Source organism: Micropterus salmoides, unplaced genomic scaffold (assembly GCF_014851395.1).
Source record: "Micropterus salmoides isolate LMB-PRFRI ecotype aquatic unplaced genomic scaffold, ASM1485139v1 Ms_hic_scaffold_13, whole genome shotgun sequence".
In the NCBI taxonomy this organism is placed as follows: Eukaryota; Metazoa; Chordata; class Actinopteri; order Centrarchiformes; family Centrarchidae; genus Micropterus; species Micropterus salmoides.
In genome coordinates, this window is record NW_024040374.1 from 3,580,256 (window position 1) to 3,603,778 (window position 23,523).

Below are 23,523 nucleotides of genomic sequence, written 5' to 3' on the forward strand. Positions count from 1 at the left end.
GCTCTCTGATAGTGGGCCTTATGAATATTTTAGTAACAGGTTACAATGTTGAGTTCTGAGGATGTGCTATCAAACTTCAAAACTGTACAAGCACAAGGAGCTCCTAATGAATATACTGCAGCAAAATTAACAGAACTAATTTAACTAAAAACACCAACTGTGAGATGTTGTGTTTTTTTGTTATTTTGTAACATCATCCTCTTTTTTATTATTGTGTCCTAACCTTTTTCTTTTCTTTTATTAAATAAATAGGTAATTCGTATAAGGGATGTTTGATAGTACTTGAACATACCAGATATTTGAACTATTCTGTGATATTATTTACATTCCATAAGAACATAGAGGCACTGTGGCGTTAAATTTCATTTGACCTAGTCACGGCTGGAATTTGTTATGGTTGTTAGTACTGGCATTTATGGTCTTATAATGTTCAAAGATCAATCATCCATCATCATCCATCCATCTGTCCATCCATTCATCTAGAGCTGAAATTATTCATTGACTGTAAACCTGTCTGTGCAATGATAATTTAAGAGACCACACCAGGAGTCACAGCTTGACGGTTGCAGTGGTAGGAGATTAAAGACAAATGTCAAATGAGGACAATGGATTGAAATGGAGATGTTTGTCCCCATAAACTTGGTATATTATTCAGGAGATTAATTGATTCCATCTGAAAAACAAAATGTTGTGCAAAAAATTCAGTCCATCTACCCAAGTCGAGGATGGGAAATTTCATAAAAACCAGATGCGTTGTATTTTTGCGGCTGCCAGCCATTTTGCCTGTGCAAGTTTGGCAAATTAGATTTCATTTGCAGGGTACTTTTGACTCTTAACTTGTGTAACAGTCAAACCAGACTTACAACAACAGAAGTAAACTCCAGTCAGAAAGGAAGACAGCCACGTTTCAAACCCAGGAACACCTTGCTGTGAGTTTTCCGTAATGGATATTCTTACAAAATTGTATAAAAAATGCACATATAAGTTATTTATTAGTTTAATATCATGAGTTACTGTTACTGACTTAATTTCCAACATTAACTTATGATATTTCGCTGCATCATAAAGGTAGGGTAACTTATGCGATCCTGGAGAAATCCAAAAACATGACAAATACCATGATATAGAGTGAACAACGAGAATAGTGTAAATGACACGAGCTAGGTTGTGGGTTAGAAAACTGTTGCTACTTGCTGCTGCAAAGCTAAAATGAGAGGACTAGATGATCCCAGACCAGCACAGCAGCTCCAGACTGCGATACTCACAGTTCTCCTGCTGCTACATCTAACATCACAACAACAGCATGTCTTGGTGAACTAGAAAGTAAACTGAATGTCCGTGGGCAAGTCATTAAAACTAACCTTACACACACACCATGGCTGGAACTGCTGGAATAATGTTGCGTGGCTCAACAGACTTCTCTCTTTGGTATGAGGTCCTCGTTTAAACTTGCATGGTCTGATTCCTCCTGTTCAGTATTATCCAGTTGTGAGTAAGCTTCACTCTCCTCCACAATTGTTAATCCTGAATGCAAATTTCTTTTTAGCAATACTGGCATATGTGGAAGAATGGGCCGCGGTGAAGTTAGATTTAAGTTGGATATTAGTTTAACGTAAGACATTCGATAGATGACGAATTCCAATGTAAAACTAGCTTCACTGCAGTGCAAAGAGCCGTCCCCTCGTGGAAATATTATGGTAAAGTGTGGAATTTGCGACACAACGAAATAAACGATAGAGCATAACTGTTAACAATAGATGTTTTTCTATCGTCAAACGATATATATCGTCATATCGCACAGCCCTGTTCCCAATACTAAATATGCTGATTAAAAAGGGTGAGAGCTTTGATTAGAAATATCCAAATGAGTCCATTTTTCATGTCACACATTTTTTGCTGATGTTGTTCATACAGTACCTGAGGGAAAAGTGTTGTCAGCATAAAACAGAACCTTAAGCAATCATTCCCCTTCTTAAGCATATTGATTTCTTTATTTTTCTTATAAATGTATGCAAAACAATGTAAATATGTTAGTAACCCTGCAGTGGCAGGTGTTTCTGGACAATATCTCATTAGCTGCCAATTTTTACTTCGGAAATTGTACATTAGTGTATCCAAGGAAAATCAGACTTATGGCTGTCAAGTGCATCTATTGGCTTAAACTGCACAGAGTATTCTGCGAAACTGAGATATCAGTCAGTCAGCACTTCCCACATCTCCCAGCCCTGCAAGTCTACCAACCAATTAAAAGTCATTTCTCCACATGGCCAGTGACATTTAACCAATAACTCGGCAAGCTGGCCAATCAATCTACCATACAATTAGTTGGTTTAACATGAACAATTGGCTTTCCATGTCAATTAGGGCACCAACATCAAGACACTTCATCTACAAGACAATTAGGAAGTTGCAAATTATGTAGAGCTCTACAAGGAAGCCGCAAGATGGAACTGATTAGCAGTAATCCAACATCAATTCAATTCTGACCCTGTGATGAAAAGAAAATAAGACAAAAAAAAAAAAAGTTAGCTGCCATAAAACTGGACACTAGTGTTAATTAAAGTGTGCATTACTCTCCACAAGCAAGAAGAATTAATCCAATGTGACTATATGCAACAAAATAAGCATGCAGCAGGAAATTATTTTCACAATTGGTTCGTTCATTGATTAGTAGCACTTTCAGCTCAGTGAGTGCAATACCAAGCAATCCGTGTCAGTTAGTCAAACAAAATATGGTCAGCTAGTTTCATCCAATCAGCCTCCCTGCTTTTGAGCCAGCCAGTCAAGAGTTCACTCTCAGATCTGTGGCATCCGAGGTCACGCAGGGAGGCCATTTTGTCTTGCTGTTCTGAAATGTGCAGTGGCCGGAAGGTAATCCCTCATTGGGACTAATTATCCTGAGTATCTGGTGAGATCGCAAATTAGACCAGCTCCAAGGAGCACTGAGGATCAGACTGTAGCCACTAACAGCATTCCAGCGGCTCCTTTCTACGACAGCTCTGCACAGCGAGAAGTCAAAGTGATGTTTTAGAAGATTTAGAGTACAGAAAACATTCCCTGAGGAAACCTAAAGTACAGAATACAAAAAGTCACCTTCAACCACATTCAAGAAAAGACTAACGTAATTGTTCAAAGGGACTACAGTGTTAGCTGTCCTGCTTGTAGCTATATTACAGTATCTCTGTCAGTATCCAAGCTAAGTTTGGTCTCTTGGCTTTTTGTCCACTTCCTCCTCTGCTTCCTTCCTTTCTTCCTTCAAGGTCCATCACTTGTTGTGTTCCTTTCTTAAATTATAACAAGAGGGATTAAGACACTGCAAAAAATGACTTTGCTTAGATTCTCTGACCACCGTTGTGGATCCAACTTAATATACGCTTGTTAAGGGTATGTACAGTACATTGACATGAGCAGAGTGCTGTGTATTATGGAAGTAGCTTATTGGTAATTCAGGGACTTCTGGAAGACTTCAATGTCATAAAATGTTTTAAAACTATATATTATAAACTCATGGTGGTTTTTCTGAAAAGGGAGAAGCCATAGCTTCAGCGGTACACAGGTAGGCTATTAAGCAGATTGGTGGTTCAATCCCCAGCACCTCCTGTCCACATGTTGAAGTGTCCTTAAGCAAGACCCTATGATTCATTTAAATGTAGCTGTGAGAAAAAAGTCGCTCTGGACAAAAGCGAATGCCAAATGTATGTTTCATTCTGTCAAAATATCAAAGCAATGCACACAAAAACTTCTCTGAATGTAGTATTTGTTCTTGCCTCTTCGGGAAAACCGTTTGAATATTGCTCTCAAGTTTCAGTTTGGGAAGTGCTGCAGATTCCTTCATTCATTAGAAAACTAGAGTGAGGCTGTAAATGGCCATTGCAGCCTTTTGTGGCAACCACTAGGGCTTTCATTTTTGGTCTTGTTGCAATGAAATCTTAGAGGGTACAGCTTTACAGCTTGAAGACAAGAATTTCTCCTGCTGAGTGCATCATTTTTTGCAGGGCAGTCAGGCAGCTCACTGCCCCACGGAACAGACTGCAACACTGAGGCCAGAGGTATTGTTCTCCCATTTCCCCTCCATAAAATCTCCTTCCTGAAACCAACATACTTCCAGTACACACACAATAACACACTGGCCCACTTTTTTAAAGCTATTCCAGAATTTATCCCAAAGAAGGGAGTGGAAATGTTGACATTACACACATCTTAAGCATTATAAAAACAAGTTTACCTGCACTCCTGTACCCACAACAGACTGTACCTCAACACATACACAGCATCTTGTTATGTGTACAGTGTGTCCTGTCATGTGCTGGTATTTGCTCAGTGTCCCGTGTGAGTACTTTTCAACATCTTCTTTTATTCATGCTGCATAAATACCAGATAACATAGGTCTATTGATCTCTGTTGATTTATGGTAATACTCTGACATATTGTTATGCTGGCTTACTTTCAGCATGTTTTGTTTTTCATCTGTTAATATGGGGCAGGTCTCAGGGTAAATACAACACCAAAGTTGTGCCAAAATAGTACTATGAATGTTTAGTTTTGTTCAATGCTGACTGAGAGAGAGATTTTGACACTAAAGTGGAGTTTTCAAGTGAGGTAATACCAATCTAAAAGAACAGGGCACAGTACACATAAATCCTGTTTACCACCCTGGCTTAATTCTCCTTTAATGTTGCAGGAAAATATTCTTTTAAGTTTTAAAAAGGTGCAAATTGGGTAGCCTTAATTTTCCAGAATTGAAAACCATGCACACCTGAGAGATACCCTGTAAATCCAGCCTAACCACAAGTTCACTCAAGAATAGTGCTGAAACAAGTAGTCGATTCATCAGTTATTCTATGGAAAATTAAACAACAATTACTTTGAATCCAATTTATTTATTTAGCAAAACTGGTAAAACATTTTCTGGACAATGTGCTGCTTTTCTCTGTTTTTATATTCTTTAAATTCAATATTTTTAGTCAGACAGAACACACAATCTCAAGATATTAGTCTGGGCTCTGGGAAGTACTTTCTGACATCTTATGGACAGAACAATTACATTATAAATGCTAAGGCATCAATACTCTACAAGACTCTGTCCGTCTCCTGTCGCACCAGTATTTTCAGAGCCTTTTTGAAAACTTATCTTAGAAAACCTGAGACATCCTGTCAAATCCTCAACAGCACATGTTCTTCTTCCACACTTTCTCTGTCCTGTGGCATTTGTTTCTCCTTTCCCCCTCCCTTTCCTTTTTCAGGCACATTATCCTTCCTAGATTTTCTGTCCCTCAGTGGTGAGTGTTAAGCCGTGATCTTCCCTCTAACCGGCTCTATTTTGAACAACCAGCTAATGAGATAAAAAAAAACACATCACTGAAACAAGCCGCCTTTATCAGTAAGAGTAAATGAGACACACAAACAGCAGTCATACATCTGTTAAATGATTGATCATGCATGTTCCTCGTGTGCATGGGCACTGTGATGTCTGTCCTCTGATGTTGCCTTATCAACACAGCAGCTGGCCTCTGATGACTAAAAATCCACAGCACAACTTGATTCATTAGACTCAGTTTGGAAACTTTGCTGAGGTTAAGCGAGTGCAGTCGGGGTCTGATGCTGCCCTGAAGTTATTCTGATTCCACGACAGAATGCAGGGGGAGAGAGAAATCCTGATGAAATTTCATCATGCTGCTTTGCAAGTGCAATTTTTGTGACAAGCCTGTGTTGGAAGAGTCACAGCAGACCCAGAAAATGATCTCCACTCAGATGGAGTTTGTCTTTCAAAAAACCTGTGGGACTGGATAAATATAACCTTTCTGTATGCACTCCAGTGATTTACGAACACTGGGCGTCCTGGATGAGGAGTTAAAAATCTGCTGCAAATGAAAAGCACTGTGCAGAATGAGTTTTGTTATTATCGATCTGGTTGACTCGTGAAAATAACGCCAACGCCAGACAGGAGCTTGTTAACAGGAGATAATTCTGACCTCCTGAACTCATGTAGGGACAGTTGAAGGCAATGCTCTGCAATGCAGCAGATCTGCAGCTTGAATGATCGCTTGCGGCTCAGGTTCAATGGAGATGGTAAGAATGATATTGTATTGTTTCATGGATCTTATGGTGAAGAGGTCAACGCCTTCCAATAAGATTTTCCGGAAGTTTCAATTAAATTATTGCAATGGAAGCTGCAATGCCGTTTTTCATCACACAGAAACATCATTGCATTAAGCCCAAAAACAGAACTGTGCAAACCATTTTGTTCATTAATGTGAGATAATAAAAGCCGGCCCCATATCAGGGTACAGAGGACTGAATCTTGGAAAAAAAACAGGATTTATGTGACATGAAAATATTTGCCTACAATTAAGTGAAAGTCAAACACCATATAGGTAAGGCTATATTTTTTTAAACCCTTTTACTGGGTTGCTTTCTCTTTTTAGTACCTGGCAAAGAAACCCAATGTGATATTTCCAAGCAATTCCTTCTCAACAGAAAGGAAACACTGTGACATATTCACATAATTACTAACTATAATTAAGCCAGTAATTAAACTAATTTATGCTTAATTACTCATTTCTTTGTCAACATACATATTTTTGCATGGCACACTGGCAGTCGGTATATAAATTTTGTAACAAAAGAATTAAGCTGAACGATCTTTGTTCAGAGAAAAGTAGTTTCTCCTCATTAATACACAAAGTTACGCAGCTCAAACAGATCAGACACCGCCATGTGAACATACATGGTGGAGGAACATACACATAGTGCAGCACAAAAACAGGCAAGATTCCTGCATCTTGACTTACAGCTCACGGCCTCATCTCTAAACAACTGTAGATGCTCTCAATAAATTAAAAATAAAGTCTCTGTTTTTATAATGCATATCTGACACCATAACGTAAGGCTGGCACGAGTCCCTGGCTTCTGCCCAACACATACTCTGTGTGTCACTCAATCTCTTAAAGCTGGGGTAGGTAATTTATTTCAGAACGTTTTTGTTATATTTGTTGAAATGCTCCATATCCGACAGCGGTCAATAAATCAAATGCTCTGACACAAAAATTAAAAGATTTCAGCATCTGTGGCTGCAGCAGGACTTTAATAAGCACTACCTGCCTGTCTATCTACTTATCTGCTTACCTGTGTGCACTCACTGCATTGAAATGTGTTTTGGGGGAGGCCTGAAGGGAGGGAGTGGGATTTTTATGCTTGAATACTTTCAAACTCTAGCTGTCTCTTTGTAGTTTTTTTTCAAAGTTGCCAACCCCAGCTTTAATGTTTAAGCTATTCTAGTGAGCAATTCTTCACAGAAGACCAGGTGAAACAGCAGGAAAAAAAGCTGATCTCATATAATGCAATGAAATTTACAGCACAACAAAAACATATTTTGGGGGAAAGAGGCAACCCAGCAGCTTGACTAAAAGGACAGAAAGCTATAGCTGAACCACTTGCATGCTATAATCCTTCATCCCATCTTCCCTATTAGAGTATAACATGGTCAACTACCACTAGTTAGCTGCAGGAATAATATCAAGCAACTGCCCAAAGCTGAGGTATCTACAACATCACTTGCAAACTCAAACCACAACTCAAATTTACTACATCATTATTTGGATATATCTGAAGCATCAAAGGGCTGCAGGGCAACATAACGTGTAATGCCAGCCTGACATCTATTTAAGACCTCAACAGACTTGACAAAATGTAGACAGGCTAGGAGGAACTGAAAAGGAAAGGAGGTAAAATATGAGATGCTGAGTTTGTGTTTCTCACCTCTTAACTTTGAGCCAGCACTTGTTTTTAATCCTTCCTACCTCCAGTACCATGGTGATGGATGGGGATGACAGTGACGGATGGCCCTCGTGCTACTTTACCCCACCAGTCTAAACTAGAATCAATTAAGTCTGAGCTGTGAATAAAACAATCAGCAAGATATACATCATCTTCTCCCTGTTCCCCCTCTGACACCGTATATGGCAGGCAAAATGACAGGCGTGTCAGACGGGTGAAAAACCACAGTGAAGAGCAGGCAGCGAGACCACGGCGTCACAGAGATAAGTGAGGGGGCGATGTTTCTGGACGATACCAAGATTGATATCAATCTATGCAGTCACTGTCGTACATCATTACAACAGAGATAGAGCTGCAAGTGACGATTATTATTATTATTGATTCCTTTTTTTTTTTTTTTTATGAATCGGTTAATGGTTTTATTAACAATTTAAGATAAGCAGTTGTTTTGTTTACCCACAGTATTCATTATAGAACTGATTAATAACACATAACACAAATGGGAAACAGATTCTGAATAGATTCCTCTTTAGGAAGCATCATGTAATCATATTTTTGTCACTATCCTGTCCTGAGTGCTGTGTTTTTGGGTTAGTCTTGTCATCTGTTCCGTTTAGTTCTGAGTTTATTCATTTATCAGTTTGGTATCTGTCATATAATCTGTGGTCTTGTATCCAGTCTTTGTGATGTGTGTTGTTCTGTTTTCTTGTCTCCCTTGGCCACCCTGTCTTATTAGTTAGAATCCCTTTATCCGTGCTGTTAGTTTAGACTTAATTTTAGTTTGCTTGCTACCTTTTGTGTGCGTCCTCTACCTGATGTCGCTGTTTGTCTGGTTATTATCTGTCAGCTGGTGTTTAGTGGTGTTTTGGTATTTTCCTGATTTCAGTTCTGTTCCACTCTCATGCATTAGTTTCTGTACCATCATGCTTGAGTTCTGTCTGCTTCTCTATTTATGTTCTCTGACAGTTTCATTTATTAATCTGATTTTGTTCATTCTGCTCTAGTCTCTGTGTAGCCTTTATTATTATTCATCCACATCTTGTCTCATATCTTAGTTCTTAGTCCTGTACCTTTAGTTCATGTCTTAAGTGTTTACTCCTGGTTTGTGTTGTTTTGCCCGTGTCTGCTCTGAGTTCTGTTTAACCTTAGCTTCCGTCTGTGTTCCTTGTTGGCGTTCTTTTATTTGTGATCTGTCTGCTTGTATTAGTTTATTTATATTACTCTGATGTTTAGTGTTGAGTAACTTGTGTTTTGTCTTTTCCCCCCTCATTAATCTGCCTGCCTCTCTGTTCTCCTTTGCTGTCTCTGCCTGCCTGCCTGTCTCTCTGTTTTCCTTGCTGTCTCTCTGCCTGCCTCGTTAACCTTGATCCCTGTCACCTGTGTTGTTCCCGCCCTGCTTGTTAGTCCCTGTGTGTGTGTATATACCTGGTGTTTCTGTTTAGTCTTTTACCGGTCATTGTTGTGTGTAGACGCTCTGTCTGTTGTTGTGGTGGTTTGTAGCCAGCCTTGCCCAGTCTCCTGCGTGGTTTTTTGGATATCTGCCTGTAACTTTGTCTGCCAGTACTTTGGATTTGTGTTTCCCCCATGCCCTTGTGGATTCTCCATTGGACTCAGCCACTGCCTGTAAGTGTGCTTGCTTTTGGTTTAATAAACCTTCTTGAACTGAACCTGCCAGCCTTGTGTCCTGCATTTGGGTCCTTCAACTTGCTCAACCCCTCACAACCTTGACAATTTTAGGTAGTAGTAGTAGTAGTAGTAGTAGTAGTAGTAGTAGTAGTAGTAGTAGTAGTAGTAGTAGTAGTAGTAGTAGTAGTAAGAGCTGCAATTGGGAGACAAGTGTCCCGTGGTTTAAATTGTACTGACACAAATGCCAAAGCAGTTAACATAATTACTACCGCTACCTAGTGCCTGTATGCATCATTATAAATTCAACTTGATTACAACTTTAATTATAAATGAAAATGTTTTGCTCTATTATACATGTTAAATACATATAATCTCAATATAATATGTAAATACTATACAATATATAATTATATAAAAACCATGTAATATAATCAATGTGAAAGCTGTAGATTTTTTTTTTTAAAGACAGGCTTTTTGTCTGCATCGTTCCTGATAAACTGTTTTGCCAATTAAATGTTTGAAACAGAGTGAAATAGAATGAAATTGAGAAAGGGAAGGACAGCAAGGGATAGAAAAACAAAGGGAGACAAAAACAAGCAATACAGTTAGAGAGCAGAAAACAAGTAAGACAAAAGACTGAAAGAAATAATAATGGAATGAAGGATGTTTGAGGGTTTCTGAGGAGTTTATCCACACTGTGTCTGTGGGTAGAGGAGGGCTGACAGCAGCAGCCTGCAGCTTTAATGAAAGTGTCTGTGGAGGGGAAAGGGTTTCATTAAAACTATATTGGAGGGCAAAATCTTTTCATCCTTCCAGCGCCGCCCCCCCCCCCCCACATATACACAGCTAACAATCTCTGTAACCTCCCTATCATCCCATTTCCTCAACTCTCATCTGTGCCAATCTAAAAAGCTGGGGAATCATTTGAAGCAATGCTAGGCAGCTGTGCTCTGATACACTCCTCGGCTTGTCCAATTTTTTTCGTGCATAAAAAATGACAGCACGAGTAGCGGGAGTTATAGCCGAAAGAGACCTTCACAGGAACAGAACAAATAAAGCATGCAAGACAGCTGTATTGCATTTAATATTACTATTGTGTACCGTGAATGTACGGGAGATGATGTTTCAACACTGTTATTAACTTTGCTGTCAAACACCGTTATTTCCTAAACTTCCGCTGGCAAAGAGACGTCTGGCTCAAAGCCGCCTGTGACATTTTAAAAGGATTAATGGTAGTGGGGATCATAATTTGGCAGTCTTTAATTTGACTAGAGGAAATGCCAAAGGAGGCAAGGTGGTTAGCTGGAAAATGAACCGAGGACAGAGGACTGGGAGTGCCAAAACACAAGCAAGGTGAGGAGAGGTGTTTGGATAGGCTAAATGCAAGATACAGCAAAGGGAGGCAGATAAGGACAGGAGGGCCGACTGCAGGATTGAGACGCAGCCGCCAAGAGGAGATAGGAGGAGGAGGAATGGTTGCAGCAGTGAGATAACGCCAAGGCCCGGAGCTGATAGATGAGGGCAGCTCCAAGGTCAGCCTGGGAGCGGCAGATGACTGCATAACATTATCACTCTGCACTGTGCCAATGAGCGTGTGCTTTCATATATCCATGTCTGAGAGTGTACAGGATGAACAGCTGAGTCTGCAAGTGCTGTGTGCAAACGGAGCGCTTTGTTTCTCCCATTTTTTTCACCAAAGTTCCAATGTAAGAAGACAGAGGAACAGGAGCAGTTCAACATCATACAAGCAATGTCAAACATTTATCAATAAAAGCCAGATCTGACTGATTTTTACGATTAAACCTTCTCAACCAAAGCCCGACAGCCATTTCTGAAGCAATTCTAATCTGTGTTTCTACCAAATACAGTATACAACATGAACAACCTTAGGTGATAAATACTGCTCATTATGTTTTGTCATTATCTTTAAACTTTAAAACTTACAACTGCCGACAAATTATAATGGCAGCATATCTTTGAATATATACATATTTTTTAAATCACTGTAAACTGGGGCTGCACGATATGGTTAAAAAAAAGTTATATTGCAATTATGACATATTACCATTGTGATATGAATCACAATTAATGGGAATGATCATTTTTGCATCCCAATTCTCATTTTCACTGAAGCACTACAGTACTTCATTATAATGCTGTGTTGTCACATATTTTACATTCATCAAAAAATTGCAGCTTCTGCGAGTTGGATTTTGCATTTTTGCCATATTGCAATTTCAATATTTCATTTGACTATGCAGCCCTACAGTAAACTAAACATTTTGGGCTGTTGTTCAGATAAACAATAAAGTCCCCTTTGGGTTTAGTAACTTGTGGAAGCAAGTTCATTCATTTATACCCAATTTATTACTGTGTAATTTGGGCCAGTAATTAAAATGTGAATTAGCTAACTAACTAGTGCACCGTAAGTTAACATAGAAATAAAGACATGCTCTGAGTGAATAGAGGTAAGTGTCACACTCGCTGAGAGCTGACCTATGAAAACCATCCCAAGTATGCAGGGAAGACAAGCTCTCCAATAATGCTCGAAACTACACTGGGGGAGGGAGGAGGAGGAGAAGAGGACTAAGCAAAAGAGCATAATGAAAGGAAAGAGAAGGGGCAAGATGAAGATATGGAGGGGGAGACATGAAGAGGAAGGAAGAACTAAAGAAGAACGAAGAGGAGAAGGACAGGAACTAGAAGCCAGATGAATTCAAGGGGGAGGAGTAAAGGGGGAAGGGGAACTTAGGGTGATGAGGATGAAAAGAAAAAGGAAAAGAGGGAGGAGGGCCGGGAAGGATTAGGGTGAAAAGAGGAGGTAGAAAAGATAAAGTAAACTGATGAAAAAAAATGAGGCTGAGGCAGCAGGAGAGGAATAGGGATCTAAGAAGGGAAATCTAGAAGTAAGGGAAATAAAAGATAAGAAGAAAGGGTGAGAGGAGGAGGTAGAGTAGAAAAAGCAGCCAGAGGGAGAACTTGCATCTCTAGATGTCTTGATTCTCCACCTGTTCCTGAAGGCGCTCATAAATAGTCCACTTTCAACTGTAAAGTGGCCGCTGTGCAGATAATAAAGAGACCAATGAAAGCGGAGGGGAGCAGGCCTCGGAAATAAGGGGAGCACCGAGACTGAAGAGCCGGTTGTCAAAGCAATCATGTGTGTGGTCTCTCGATGAGCGTTTTCCCCTGTTGACGCTGCAGGGCAACCATGTCAGAGTTGCAACTGACTCAACATCCCCCTCCAAAACTCCTATATCGCCACCGTCTCATCACCTGGCTCAGGGCACAACCCAGACCCATTCCCCAATTTATCGCTGAAACATACAGGAGGGGATGGAGAGTCAGGTCATGGGAAGATGCTTGTAGTGTCTCTGTGGTGGGGGAAAAAGATTCTAAATGAAACACTCAGAGGGAATCCTGCAGCATCTGTGTGCTATTACATTACATTATCTTGTCAGAGAAAGAAGATGAGAAAGTGAAGCAGTGGGTTGTGAACAGCGTCACTGGAGTGTTTCAGAAATACAAGCAAAAAGGAAAAGATGGAGGGAGGGATCAAAGGAGGTAAAGATGTAATTGGAGTGCAGTTAATACTGCTGACAACTCAGTTTGAGGCTGTTTGCCTAGTTTGTCATTGCCAGCTTGGAGGCTAAGGAGGGCGGTGTGTGTTATCCTCAAAAAGAAGAATATCTTCATCATGCACACGTTCAAACTCACTGGATCTGGATTAATTCCCTGAATAAAACAGCAGCAAATATACTCTTTAAAATGTTGTTGTAGAAAGTAAAACATCCTAAATGTTTATAAGATTTACTGTCATGTATTGGTTATATATCCTAACAAGTTTGAGATAAATAAAAAGGAAAACATCTACCTCTTTTTTTTAATTTATTAAGTGCCTTCTTGTCTATAACAACATTATCAAATATTAGATATGATATAGATATTTATTTCAGGATTATTTAATGTTCCTGGGATTAAAAGGTTAATAAAAATTCTGCGGGATGACATATTTCAGTTGCACGGTGGACGTTAATTATGAGAAGGGAGGGATCAAATTAGGTCTGTGTCTCCATTAGTTACAGCAGGGGCTGACAAAGTCCCCCCTATTTCTGAGAAAAGAAGTCGTGAATCAGCCGATGTTTCACTCAGCCTCTGATGAAGGGCAGGACAAATGTGAAGGGCTTAAAGGATTGTTCGAGGAAAAGGACAGCGTGGGGGATGGAAAAGAGGCTGGCACCACTTAAAGCTACCGAGAGGGGGATAAAATAAAAAGGTGGTGGCAAGGGAGAGAAAAAGGGTGAAATTGGAGAGAAGAGAGATAGCGGGCAAGACGAGGAGAATGTGAAGAGAAAAACATTAAGCTGTGGTAGCGAGAGACGGACTGGTCAGGAGCGAAATTTATTGAGCTTCACTGGGAAAACCAGGCATGAGGTGTGTGTGAGCTTATATGCAAGTACCAAAAAGGTAATGGGTTGTCTGTATAAAAAAAAAAAAAAAAAAACACACATCCCTGAAAAAACGTAAGTAAGCGACTGACTTGCGGCTTTGTTACTACTCTCTGTTTCAGTCTGACATTTTTGCTGTATTAGGAGTTTTCAGTGCAATTTTTAGTGGACCCTTAGGCTGTGTTAGCCAGCATACGTTAGCATTCATAACTTTTATTAAGGTGGTGAAGGAATTAAGCCCCAATTTACAAGTCGATGGAACCCTTACCTATGGTCGTGAGCTCTGGGTACTGATCAGATAACAGATACAGGTGGCCAAATAATATGTAACTTGTTAAGCTATGAGTAGTCCGTCATTGATGCAGTGTGAAACACCACTGGCTTACGCTAATAATGGTGACTAGCAAAAAAATATTGTTTTGTTATATGAACCTTGACCCCATGTAAATTTCCTGGTTGGAAAGCAATAATGTACGATAAGGCTGCAATTTATAGTTCCCTCTGCTAAGTACACTGTTTTCCTGAATGTGGAAACCTTAAAAAAAAACATTATCTAATAGTTAACATGGTTACATAGGCCACCAAACAACATGTTTTACTAATGTAATAATCTCCTGTTGTAGTTACATGATCTTCTCGCTTCTATTGAGAGATAGCAGGGAATGAGGAGTGAGAAAGAAAGAAAGAAAGAAAGAAAGAAAAATGGTCCCTGGTTGAAATCGGGGACATTGCAGTCCATGTGCTTGAAGCTGTGGCCACCGGGGCACCTCAGCTAACTAGATTCAAAAGACCAAATCCATAACAATAAGTGCATCTTAAAAATTTAATTGGATGTGGATGACTTTGGATGACATCTGATTATGAATAATTAATTATTCTGTTTACAAATTAGTTACTTAATGTTTTTAAGTACGCCTTGCATCTTGCAGCCAATTTGTAGGCAGCTAAATAACAGAAAAGTTTTCAGAGTTTCCATCTCTGAATAGTCAGCAGCTCACCAACCCATTTACTATCTCATGAACAATGAAGCTAGTTAAGCATTAGCCACTTTTTAAATACACTCTGCTAATGTGGGATTTACAGCCTGCCTCCGAAGCACTTCACTGAAAGCAAGTCAGTGTACAGGAGAAAGTGGCAACTGTGTAGATAAACGTGACACTGAGCAAGTGCTGTATAACACATTAACATGATACCCATCGTGCTCAATTGATCCGGTAATCTAATCCCCTCAGTGCAGAAAATCGGAAGTTGAGGAGTAGCAGGAGTAAAGGGTAATGAACCATGCATTGGTCATTATTGTCTCACTTTTTGACCTTTCAACTGTGACCTTAAGTTAGAAAAAGGCCTCTGAACAGTTCAGGGCAGAAAAGAGAAAGGGCTTGAAGAACACAAAGAGATGCTTTTATAATGCTTTTCAAAAGATATTCATAGTACATAAAAAAAAAGTTTAATAAGAATCTGTACCAACTTCAAAACATCAGGGAGGAGGACAAACATATATTATATAAATATTCCTCTGTGAGAGCTTCTTTCCAGACAAATCCCTCCATCGCATTTCCTTTCTTCATGCTTCAAAATGGTGTTATTTACTGAAAAACACATTTCCACATTAGGTGCTAGACAAGCATTTTCTTCTAGCACATTTTAAACAGACCTCTGAAGAATGTGGTGATAATCTTCATAGACCAGCAGATGCTGCTCCTCAGTATCTGTACACACAGGGAGCACACCAAGCTCTGATAATGCTTTTTCAGATTGTTGCTATGGTGTTGAGGCTTTGGCCACAAAGCAAAGGATTGATCACAACTTCTCTAGAATGTTAATAAGCTTGATTGATTTAGCAAGTTTTTTGTTGGTTCTTTTCCATGAAGGTAGACTTGTAACATGGCTATAACACAGTGTATTACAGCGAAGGTTACTGAGACATTTATAATAACAGTGATAACGTGACGTGATGAATGTATTAGTCCGTCAGCAGAAAAGTATTCAGCAACTATTTTGATCATTTAAGTTTAAGTAACTTTTTTTCAGCAACAATTATTTAATGGTTCCATGCAGCTTCTCAATTTTGAGGAATTGCTGATTTTTGTTACATTACAGTACATTTATTAATATCTTCGGGGGTAACAGTAGCTCATAAAAAGAAATTTGTCCTCATCATCTTGTCCTCTGGGAAATCAGGCTGGGAATGTTTTTACATTTATTCTGATGTTTTATAAACCAAACAATAAATCGTGAATCACATTAATCAGCATATTAATCCATGATAAAAATAATCATTAGTTGCATCCCTAAGTGACTGATTTCCTAATTCATTCTATGTTTGCTTTGCGGTAATTATTCAGAGCAACACGTCAAGAGAAACCAGAAAACCCTCCAAGCTTTCAGAAGTTTGGAAAAGTAGAGTTAGCAGATCATTTCGAAGCAATCATGGAGGACAAACTTGTCGATGTGCTCCTGAAGTTAGTTTGACCTGGACACACTTTACCCATTAGAGTCCGCATCCACCTGCAGTAAGTTTAACGTTTATATTAACCAGCTGGAGTGAAGGGCACCTTATTTCTATGTAGCATGCATTAAAAAGAAGAGAGTTACTTTAGCCAGTAACCAAAAAAAATGACATGCACCTGAACACTCCTCTACCTGAACGCACTTCCTCTCATGGTTTATAATGTGATTAGGTAAATGTGAGTGTGTGAGGCAGATGACAGGTACAGACAGAAGGAGCATGTGTGTTTCCTCTGACCCGACGGTGTGACGTCTGCAGTGTTATTCCTCAGAGAGGGATTCAGCCTCGTCTGTTACTCAGATTAAGACAGAGCTGCTACTCCACTGTTGCTGTGGTGAGGGAGGACAGTACACAGGCATGTATGGAGAATGGCACCCAAGTTTGCCAAGCTCTTAATAAACTGGGACTGGCTGAGTTCCCGTGTGGTTTTTGCCCACATGAATTAAATGTCGGTTCTTCAAGGGTTCAACTTTTTAAATGGATGAAAACACTTTTCCGGTTAGTTTTAGAGTAAATTAGTTACTTTTGTAAATAGGATTATGACACACAAAAAATGTATTTCCATTATTTAAAAAAATACTCATCAGCCAGAGTTCTTTCTGTGGTGAATCATTACAAAGAGGCTACAGAGTATGACATGCAGTGTGCTGATGAAATGCATCTATAATGAAGTAAAGACACAATATAAAGAACAATGCATTCAATGACAGCATAAATAACTAATAAAAGAGTGTTTGGAGTTCTTTCTTTCTTAATGCAAGACATCTCCGCTGAAAAGCACATATTAATCTGTGAGGATTAACAGGACAGAGATTACGTTTCTAGATCCAACTGAGGCCACCACTAATTAAAAGCAGATATTTGAGACAATGGCCAAAACACACAACACTACACACATCATTTTAACTTTATTACAGTATATATTTATTTATTTATTAATGATTGTCATTTAAACTTTATGTATCTACCTCGTTTATTTTTCCTCTGTGTTTCTGTTTTTCATTTTTGTGGTTATCTGCCGTTTTCACCTGCTATACTTACTCGCTGGTTCTATATTAAAACATCCCTGTGAAGACTTATAAATAAGGATGCCATTATAAATTCCAAACAAAGCCATGACAGGGGAGTGGTGGGAAATATGCTGAGACAGTTCTTAAGTAAATACAGCCACAGCTACATTATGAGTGTAAATACTGTTTGTGTGCATTTTCTTGTGCACACAGGACTATGCAAATATGCAAAGTCTAAGTCAACTGCACTAACAACCATGTAAAGAATTCACTGAGTCATTCAGCTTAGCTGTAACAGGTAATAGTGCTGCAACATTTAACCGATTAACTGTCAACTATTAAATCAATCGGCAACTATTTTGACAATCAATTTTTGGTGTAATTTAACGAGAAAAATTTCTCTTTCTTTGATGTTTTGTACTGACTTGTGGCCCTACTCTGCCTCATGTTAATGTGATACCGTATTGATACCTGCAGAGAGAGTTATATCCTTGTCGTGATGAAAAAAGCCTCTGTGTGGGAGTATGTCATAGCACATACTGTTGGAACAATTTGGAACTCTATATATTATAAAATTAACAAAAAATTTGGTGCGGAATATTATGAATTTCAAAAACTCATTTATCACTCCAGTCATCTATAAAATAAAAATACTGGATTTGTTTTGCCCTTTTTCTTTTTGACATCCCTATAAAGGAAAAATAATCAGTGAAAAAACATTTTCAACATGTTGTTTTATCTAGAAAGTTTTGAATTTGAATGTACAGATAATTTACTACTTGACTAGAGCTGAAACTATATAAATATGGGAATATCTTGTGGAGATGCCTCCAAAGGGACTTCCACAGACTTGGCAAGGAGCACTAAAGCTGTTCTGGAGGCTCGTGTCCCGATACCAAGACACCTCATGTTGGCTTTTCTTTTCATTTGTCACCCAACTGTATATGATCCTGACACTTTCTCTTGATAACACACTTCACTGTAGAGGTGCTGTGTGGGTGAGAGCAGGCCTTGGGGGCACATGACAATCACAGGAGAACGACACAACCTGACGCAGGTCAACACATGGCTCCACAGCCCCTTCTACGACTCTGCTCATGTTATAATGCTCCAATGACGCATCATTAACATGCTAATATTCTGCCTCCGGTTGATTTCTGCACTCCAGATCTCACTACGCTGTACTACTCATGAAAAGACAATAACAGGACTATAAAGTGTACACTGAAAGCAGAACTAATGAACTTCCAATGTGTCTTCCCACCAGTTAATCAGTGTTTAAAAGATGCTTGTTAGCTGCCCAATGAACACACAAAGGTCCTGGTCCACACTGTTCAGCCTGGCAGCTGGAGGGAAGCAAAAAGGATTTCTATTCCTCTCTTTTTCCCCATTCCAGCACCACCGCTGTGCTTTTTCAGTCTCATCAGATGTCTCCACAGACACGCCTAATCTTCTCATCCCATGCTGCTCCATCTTCCTACGGTCAGTTAACCCAGAAAAAGCAGATTAATGAGAAATTAATCCTTTTAATTCACTGTAAAAGGTCTCCTCTCGTTTTAACCAGATAAACTGCTACCAGACTTTGCCAGTTGATGATAATAAAACATTTAATTAGTAAGGACATTTATATTACAGAGCATGTTCATCTCAATGTGGACTTCAGCTGACAACGACAAAAGGCGAGCTAGAGATGCGATGGCTTAATGGTGATTGTTCTCTCCTTCTGAAGTTCATTCAAGCCATTTCAGATCATCATTTATCTACAATTTTTTTACAGCCGAAATCTGGAGAACACCAGGACTAGTGCTTCTAATGATTAGTCCATCAATTAATTAGTTTGACAGAAAACAAATTAACAGTTTTGTTAGTCAATTCACCATTAATCAATCAGGAATGCCACACATCACTCAACAATTCTTCTAAAAATGTGATTTGCATATTTTTTTTTACTATACTCTGATTTTAAAGCCCAAATGATTAATTAATTCATCAAATAATCTCAAAAACCTATCACAATTATAATGAAAATAATGGCGAGTTGCAGCCTTACAACCAACACGAGAGAAACAATTCAGATATGCTTGAGAAATTGGTAAACAAAACTTTTTAAGCAGTAGATTTTTATGCTGGCAAGGGAGTTTCACCAAGTGAAATAGTTTTTCTATATTTGTGATAAACTGTTTCCCCATTTATTTCTGAGGAGAGTCACTCAAGAATAACATGCACATGTGAGACTGACGAAATACGCCAGATCCTGCAGCGCTGCACGTATTGCTCCACTGTAGGTGGCTATTTCCTGCTTTGCCCTCTCATTAGCTTGTTATCAGCTACCGGCTTACAGGTGACTCATGCACACAATGAACAATGACACCATACATCAACCGGTTGCCTGGCAGCCAGCATAGCTTTGACTGACTGCAGTAAGAGAGGCTGATAGAAATCTCTGTGGGGAGCATCATGTAACAAAACTTTCTTTCAGAAACTCCACAAGGCATCAAAAGTTACATGAAAGAGCAAATAGACGAATGTGTCCTTGCTTCATTGTGCCTGAAATACTTTTAAAATTGTAACCACAGACTGTGGTACTTGATGGAGCCAAAAAACGAGAGTGTCAGGGTTGACTTATTTCAAAATGAAGAAAAAATACCTACTGTGGCTACATTAAGACTACGAAAGACTGCTAGACTAATTGACTAAACTCTTTTCTGAATCCAAAAGGTTTTCACCCACTTCTTGTAGTGACTATGTATGCCTTAGTTCGGAAATGCTTTCCAGTGGTCTGGAAATCCTTATATTCACTATCATAGATTAATAAAAAACCTATGTACAGGAAAATCTGTCATGTTTGACTGTATGTGATGTAGTCTACAGTGTCATTGTTGTGATGTACCTGTGTATTCCCGCTCATTCAACAGACAGAGTAGAAGCCTCTGATCTGTGCCTTCACCATGCTTGGTCAGCAAACACTTCCCCCAGTACTTTCTGTATCTGCTACACAGTAAAAACTTCCAGCAGTTTAGGGAAGTAAAATTTAAAAAAGCATGAATAATGGTGACACCGCAGCATAGTGTGAGAATGAATCAAATTCAGTGAGCATTAAAATTGTGTATGGTGAGTTACGGTATGTTTTATTTATTTGTTTGTTTTTACTAAAGATAATCACAAAATACCTCAAAACATATTATGGATGACATCAATAAGATAATAAAGGCGGTTTCTGTTTCACTATATGTTTTGGTTTCTTTTCTTACTCATCAAGCAGAGTCAGATTCTGAATGAGATATTTTTTTTTAACTGCACGATATCCAACTCAACAGTCAGACTTTTGTGGATGGTATAAGCATGTATTACTCAATATGAAAAACAACTACTACTGTTCTTGTGATTCACTCCCAAAACAAGTTTGTTCACTCCATTGTGGGTTTTCTCTCATTTTCTTAAATGAGCATTCAGTAAAGGTTGCTTTGGCTTACTTGCTACTCAAGTAAAACAAATGCCTTCAGAGCTAGTCCAGCAGTCTTATGCTTTCCAGTGTGACCTCCCTTCCAAGTTAGATACCTGTGGTTTCCCTCCATTGTGTTGTCAAGGCAGAGTCAAACCATTTTCACACTGGAGGAGCCAAACCAAAGCCTGTTTTCCTGCCAACAACAGCAGCTGCCATGGCAGCACACTGGGAGGTCCACTTTATAGGAGCAGGTCACTTCTCTAAAAAGGGCAATAAGAACATTTTGCACCTTATGTTCAACTGTGTGTACACACGGATATATGAGAGCGGCTGCCCTGCTGGAATGAACTTCATCACTTAACAACATGCAAATAAAGACTGCACTCCCTCTGCCACTGGCGTTGCTAACCTACAGTGAATTTAGTAGAAAATGGTAAAAGTGAAATGATTGTGCGTTCATTCTTTATAGCATTTATTTTAACCTGCTTTCAAATTCTCCCTTAAAATGATTAGGTAATAAAAAACAACCAAAATGTGTGCTTGTGTTGCCTGTGCAGCTCTGTCTGTGTGTGTGTGGTTTTGAAGGAATCATCAATTAATCACAGCACACCTACCAGTTTATCACAACAGTCCCGCAAATACCTCTACACCACTGGCTCAACCTGTATTAGGTTGCTAAGCAAACTGCTGCCAAGCTGGCAGACACACTGATTAAGATTGAGTCTGCTTTCTGAGCTGAAAAAGCTGTAAATCTTAGGTTTACACAGCAGAGAGAGAGAGAGAGACATAGACAGAGACAGAGTGAGAGAGAGAGACAGAGAGAGAGAGAGAAAGAGAGAGATCACACTCCAGTGCATTGCTTCAAAGGAAACTTCAAAACTGTGATAGAACACATGGGAGACCAAACCTCCCGCCAGGCAAGTACAAAGTCTGCACAGTTTAAGTCTAAGGTGTTTTCAGACCCAGCCTTCATACTGTCTATCTATAAATGATAACACCATCCTTAGCCTTTCCAATCATCTGTTTAACAATATGCCTATTTTTGTTGTGCTTCTGTTGTTGTTTGTTTTGTTGTCCATTTGTCAGGTCATTCTCTGGGGCTTCTGTGCAAAAGGTCACAAGTAGTCCAATCATTATTCAAACCATCAATTTGTGCATTTAGCATACAATAACATGTATTTCACAATTCAAATGGCCAAATTTCTCTACCAGGGCTAGTGAGCAAAACTCCCCCAACATGAAACTTCAGCTGAGCAAAATAAATCAAATATTCACAAGCACTTTAGTAGTGTTTCAATTCACATCACATAGTCTGCTCATATTCCCACAGTCTTCAATGAAAGTTAGTGTCACCAAGGGAGGAAAGTAAACCAGTTCAAAACGTTTTCCTCAACTTTAAGTTACTGTTCATTCAATCATACACGCGCCGAATGTAGCAGTGGATCACAGGTAATCCTAAAACACCTAATTTCGTTTTGTACCTGATATGCTTATTAGATGATAAGCGAGAAAGGAGAAAAATGCAAGATTTTAAAGGGGGATTCTACGCACCCGTATTCTTCTCATCGCAGCCACAATCTCCACTCGGCTGCTCGGCCGCGTCACATCCAGACTGCCGATGTACTGTTGGCAGGAAAGTAAAAAACATGACAGGTACAACACATTAAAGAAACAACATGGCATGTGTCTAAGTTACTTAAGTTAATTATTAACGTTAACTCCGTGCAACTGCAGTCTCTCAACTGTCGGCTAAATTAACAACTTGCATAACGTCAGGCCTACTAGCTAATTAAATCTCTCAGAATTAACTTAGATTTCGGTCCCAAAAAAGTCGCCAAACGTTGTTTAATAAGTAATTTTGATAAGTCTTTTTAATACAACACAATTTAAAAATAGTACAGTGTTGGTTTGCTGTTTAGACAGGTTCGCTAATCAAAAGCACACGTTATATTTAAATTAGACGTTAATGAATAACGTTAACTAACCGGCTATTTATCTGAACTTTACACAGTTGCTTGTGAATTTTACGTTACCTTTGCCTCGAAGTTGATCCCATGCTGGAAAGCTTCCTCGTTGTGCAATGGGATCCTCAAATCATGACCATCATCAACGAGGTTGTACTTGGTTTTTCCAGGCATTTTCAAAGTATTTCCTACTCCGCACTACCACGGGAACCAAGAGGAGAATATCAACGGAAAACGAGCCGTGTGGGTTTAACAGGGATTAATCCAAGAAAAGAAAAAAAAAAACAAAAAAAAACAATTCCAAATCCGGTTAGAAACGTTTCATGTTCCCCATCGCAGCGAACCGTCCCGCCGGCGCGTCACAACGCTACTACACCGCCCTACAGCGACCAAGTGTCGGCAACTACTTCACCAGCGCTCCGGCGAACTGCTGCGCTGCTGATATTCACAGCAACAGCTGGACAAAAAAACACACGCAGGCCACCAGAAACAGCGACATGCGGGGACAGATTTGTTTTCACGACTTTTCCTGTGGTGAGTGTGGAAGTTGGTTGGGTCCTGCCTCCTGCTCTGGACTCCCCCCCCAGCCCGCACGGAGGGAGGGTGTGATTGGAGGAGTCCGGGGATCCCACCTGTTTCTATTGGAACATAGGCGCACCGTGGCTCTCTGGAGGAGGGGCTCAAACTGCCCCGTTCTCCCCTCCTACCCTCAACACACACATTCATGGGAATAACCTGAATGGAACTC

The 23,523-nt window shown here is 39.5% G+C and overlaps 1 protein-coding gene across 1 annotated transcript in view; it reads right to left on the minus strand.

Annotated features, from left to right (window-relative positions):
• The window catches only part of LOC119900293 (carboxyl-terminal PDZ ligand of neuronal nitric oxide synthase protein-like), a 180,369-nt gene extending 157,026 nt beyond the window's left edge, over positions 1-23,343 (minus strand). The window contains exons 1-2 of the mRNA XM_038715101.1: positions 22,845-23,343; positions 22,363-22,434 (exon numbers count right to left, since the gene is read on the minus strand). Coding sequence (XP_038571029.1) covers positions 22,363-22,434; positions 22,845-22,949 — 177 coding nt within the window. The 5' untranslated portion in view covers positions 22,950-23,343. The remainder of the gene's footprint in view (positions 1-22,362; positions 22,435-22,844) is intronic.
• Between the last annotated feature and the right edge of the window lie 180 nt (positions 23,344-23,523).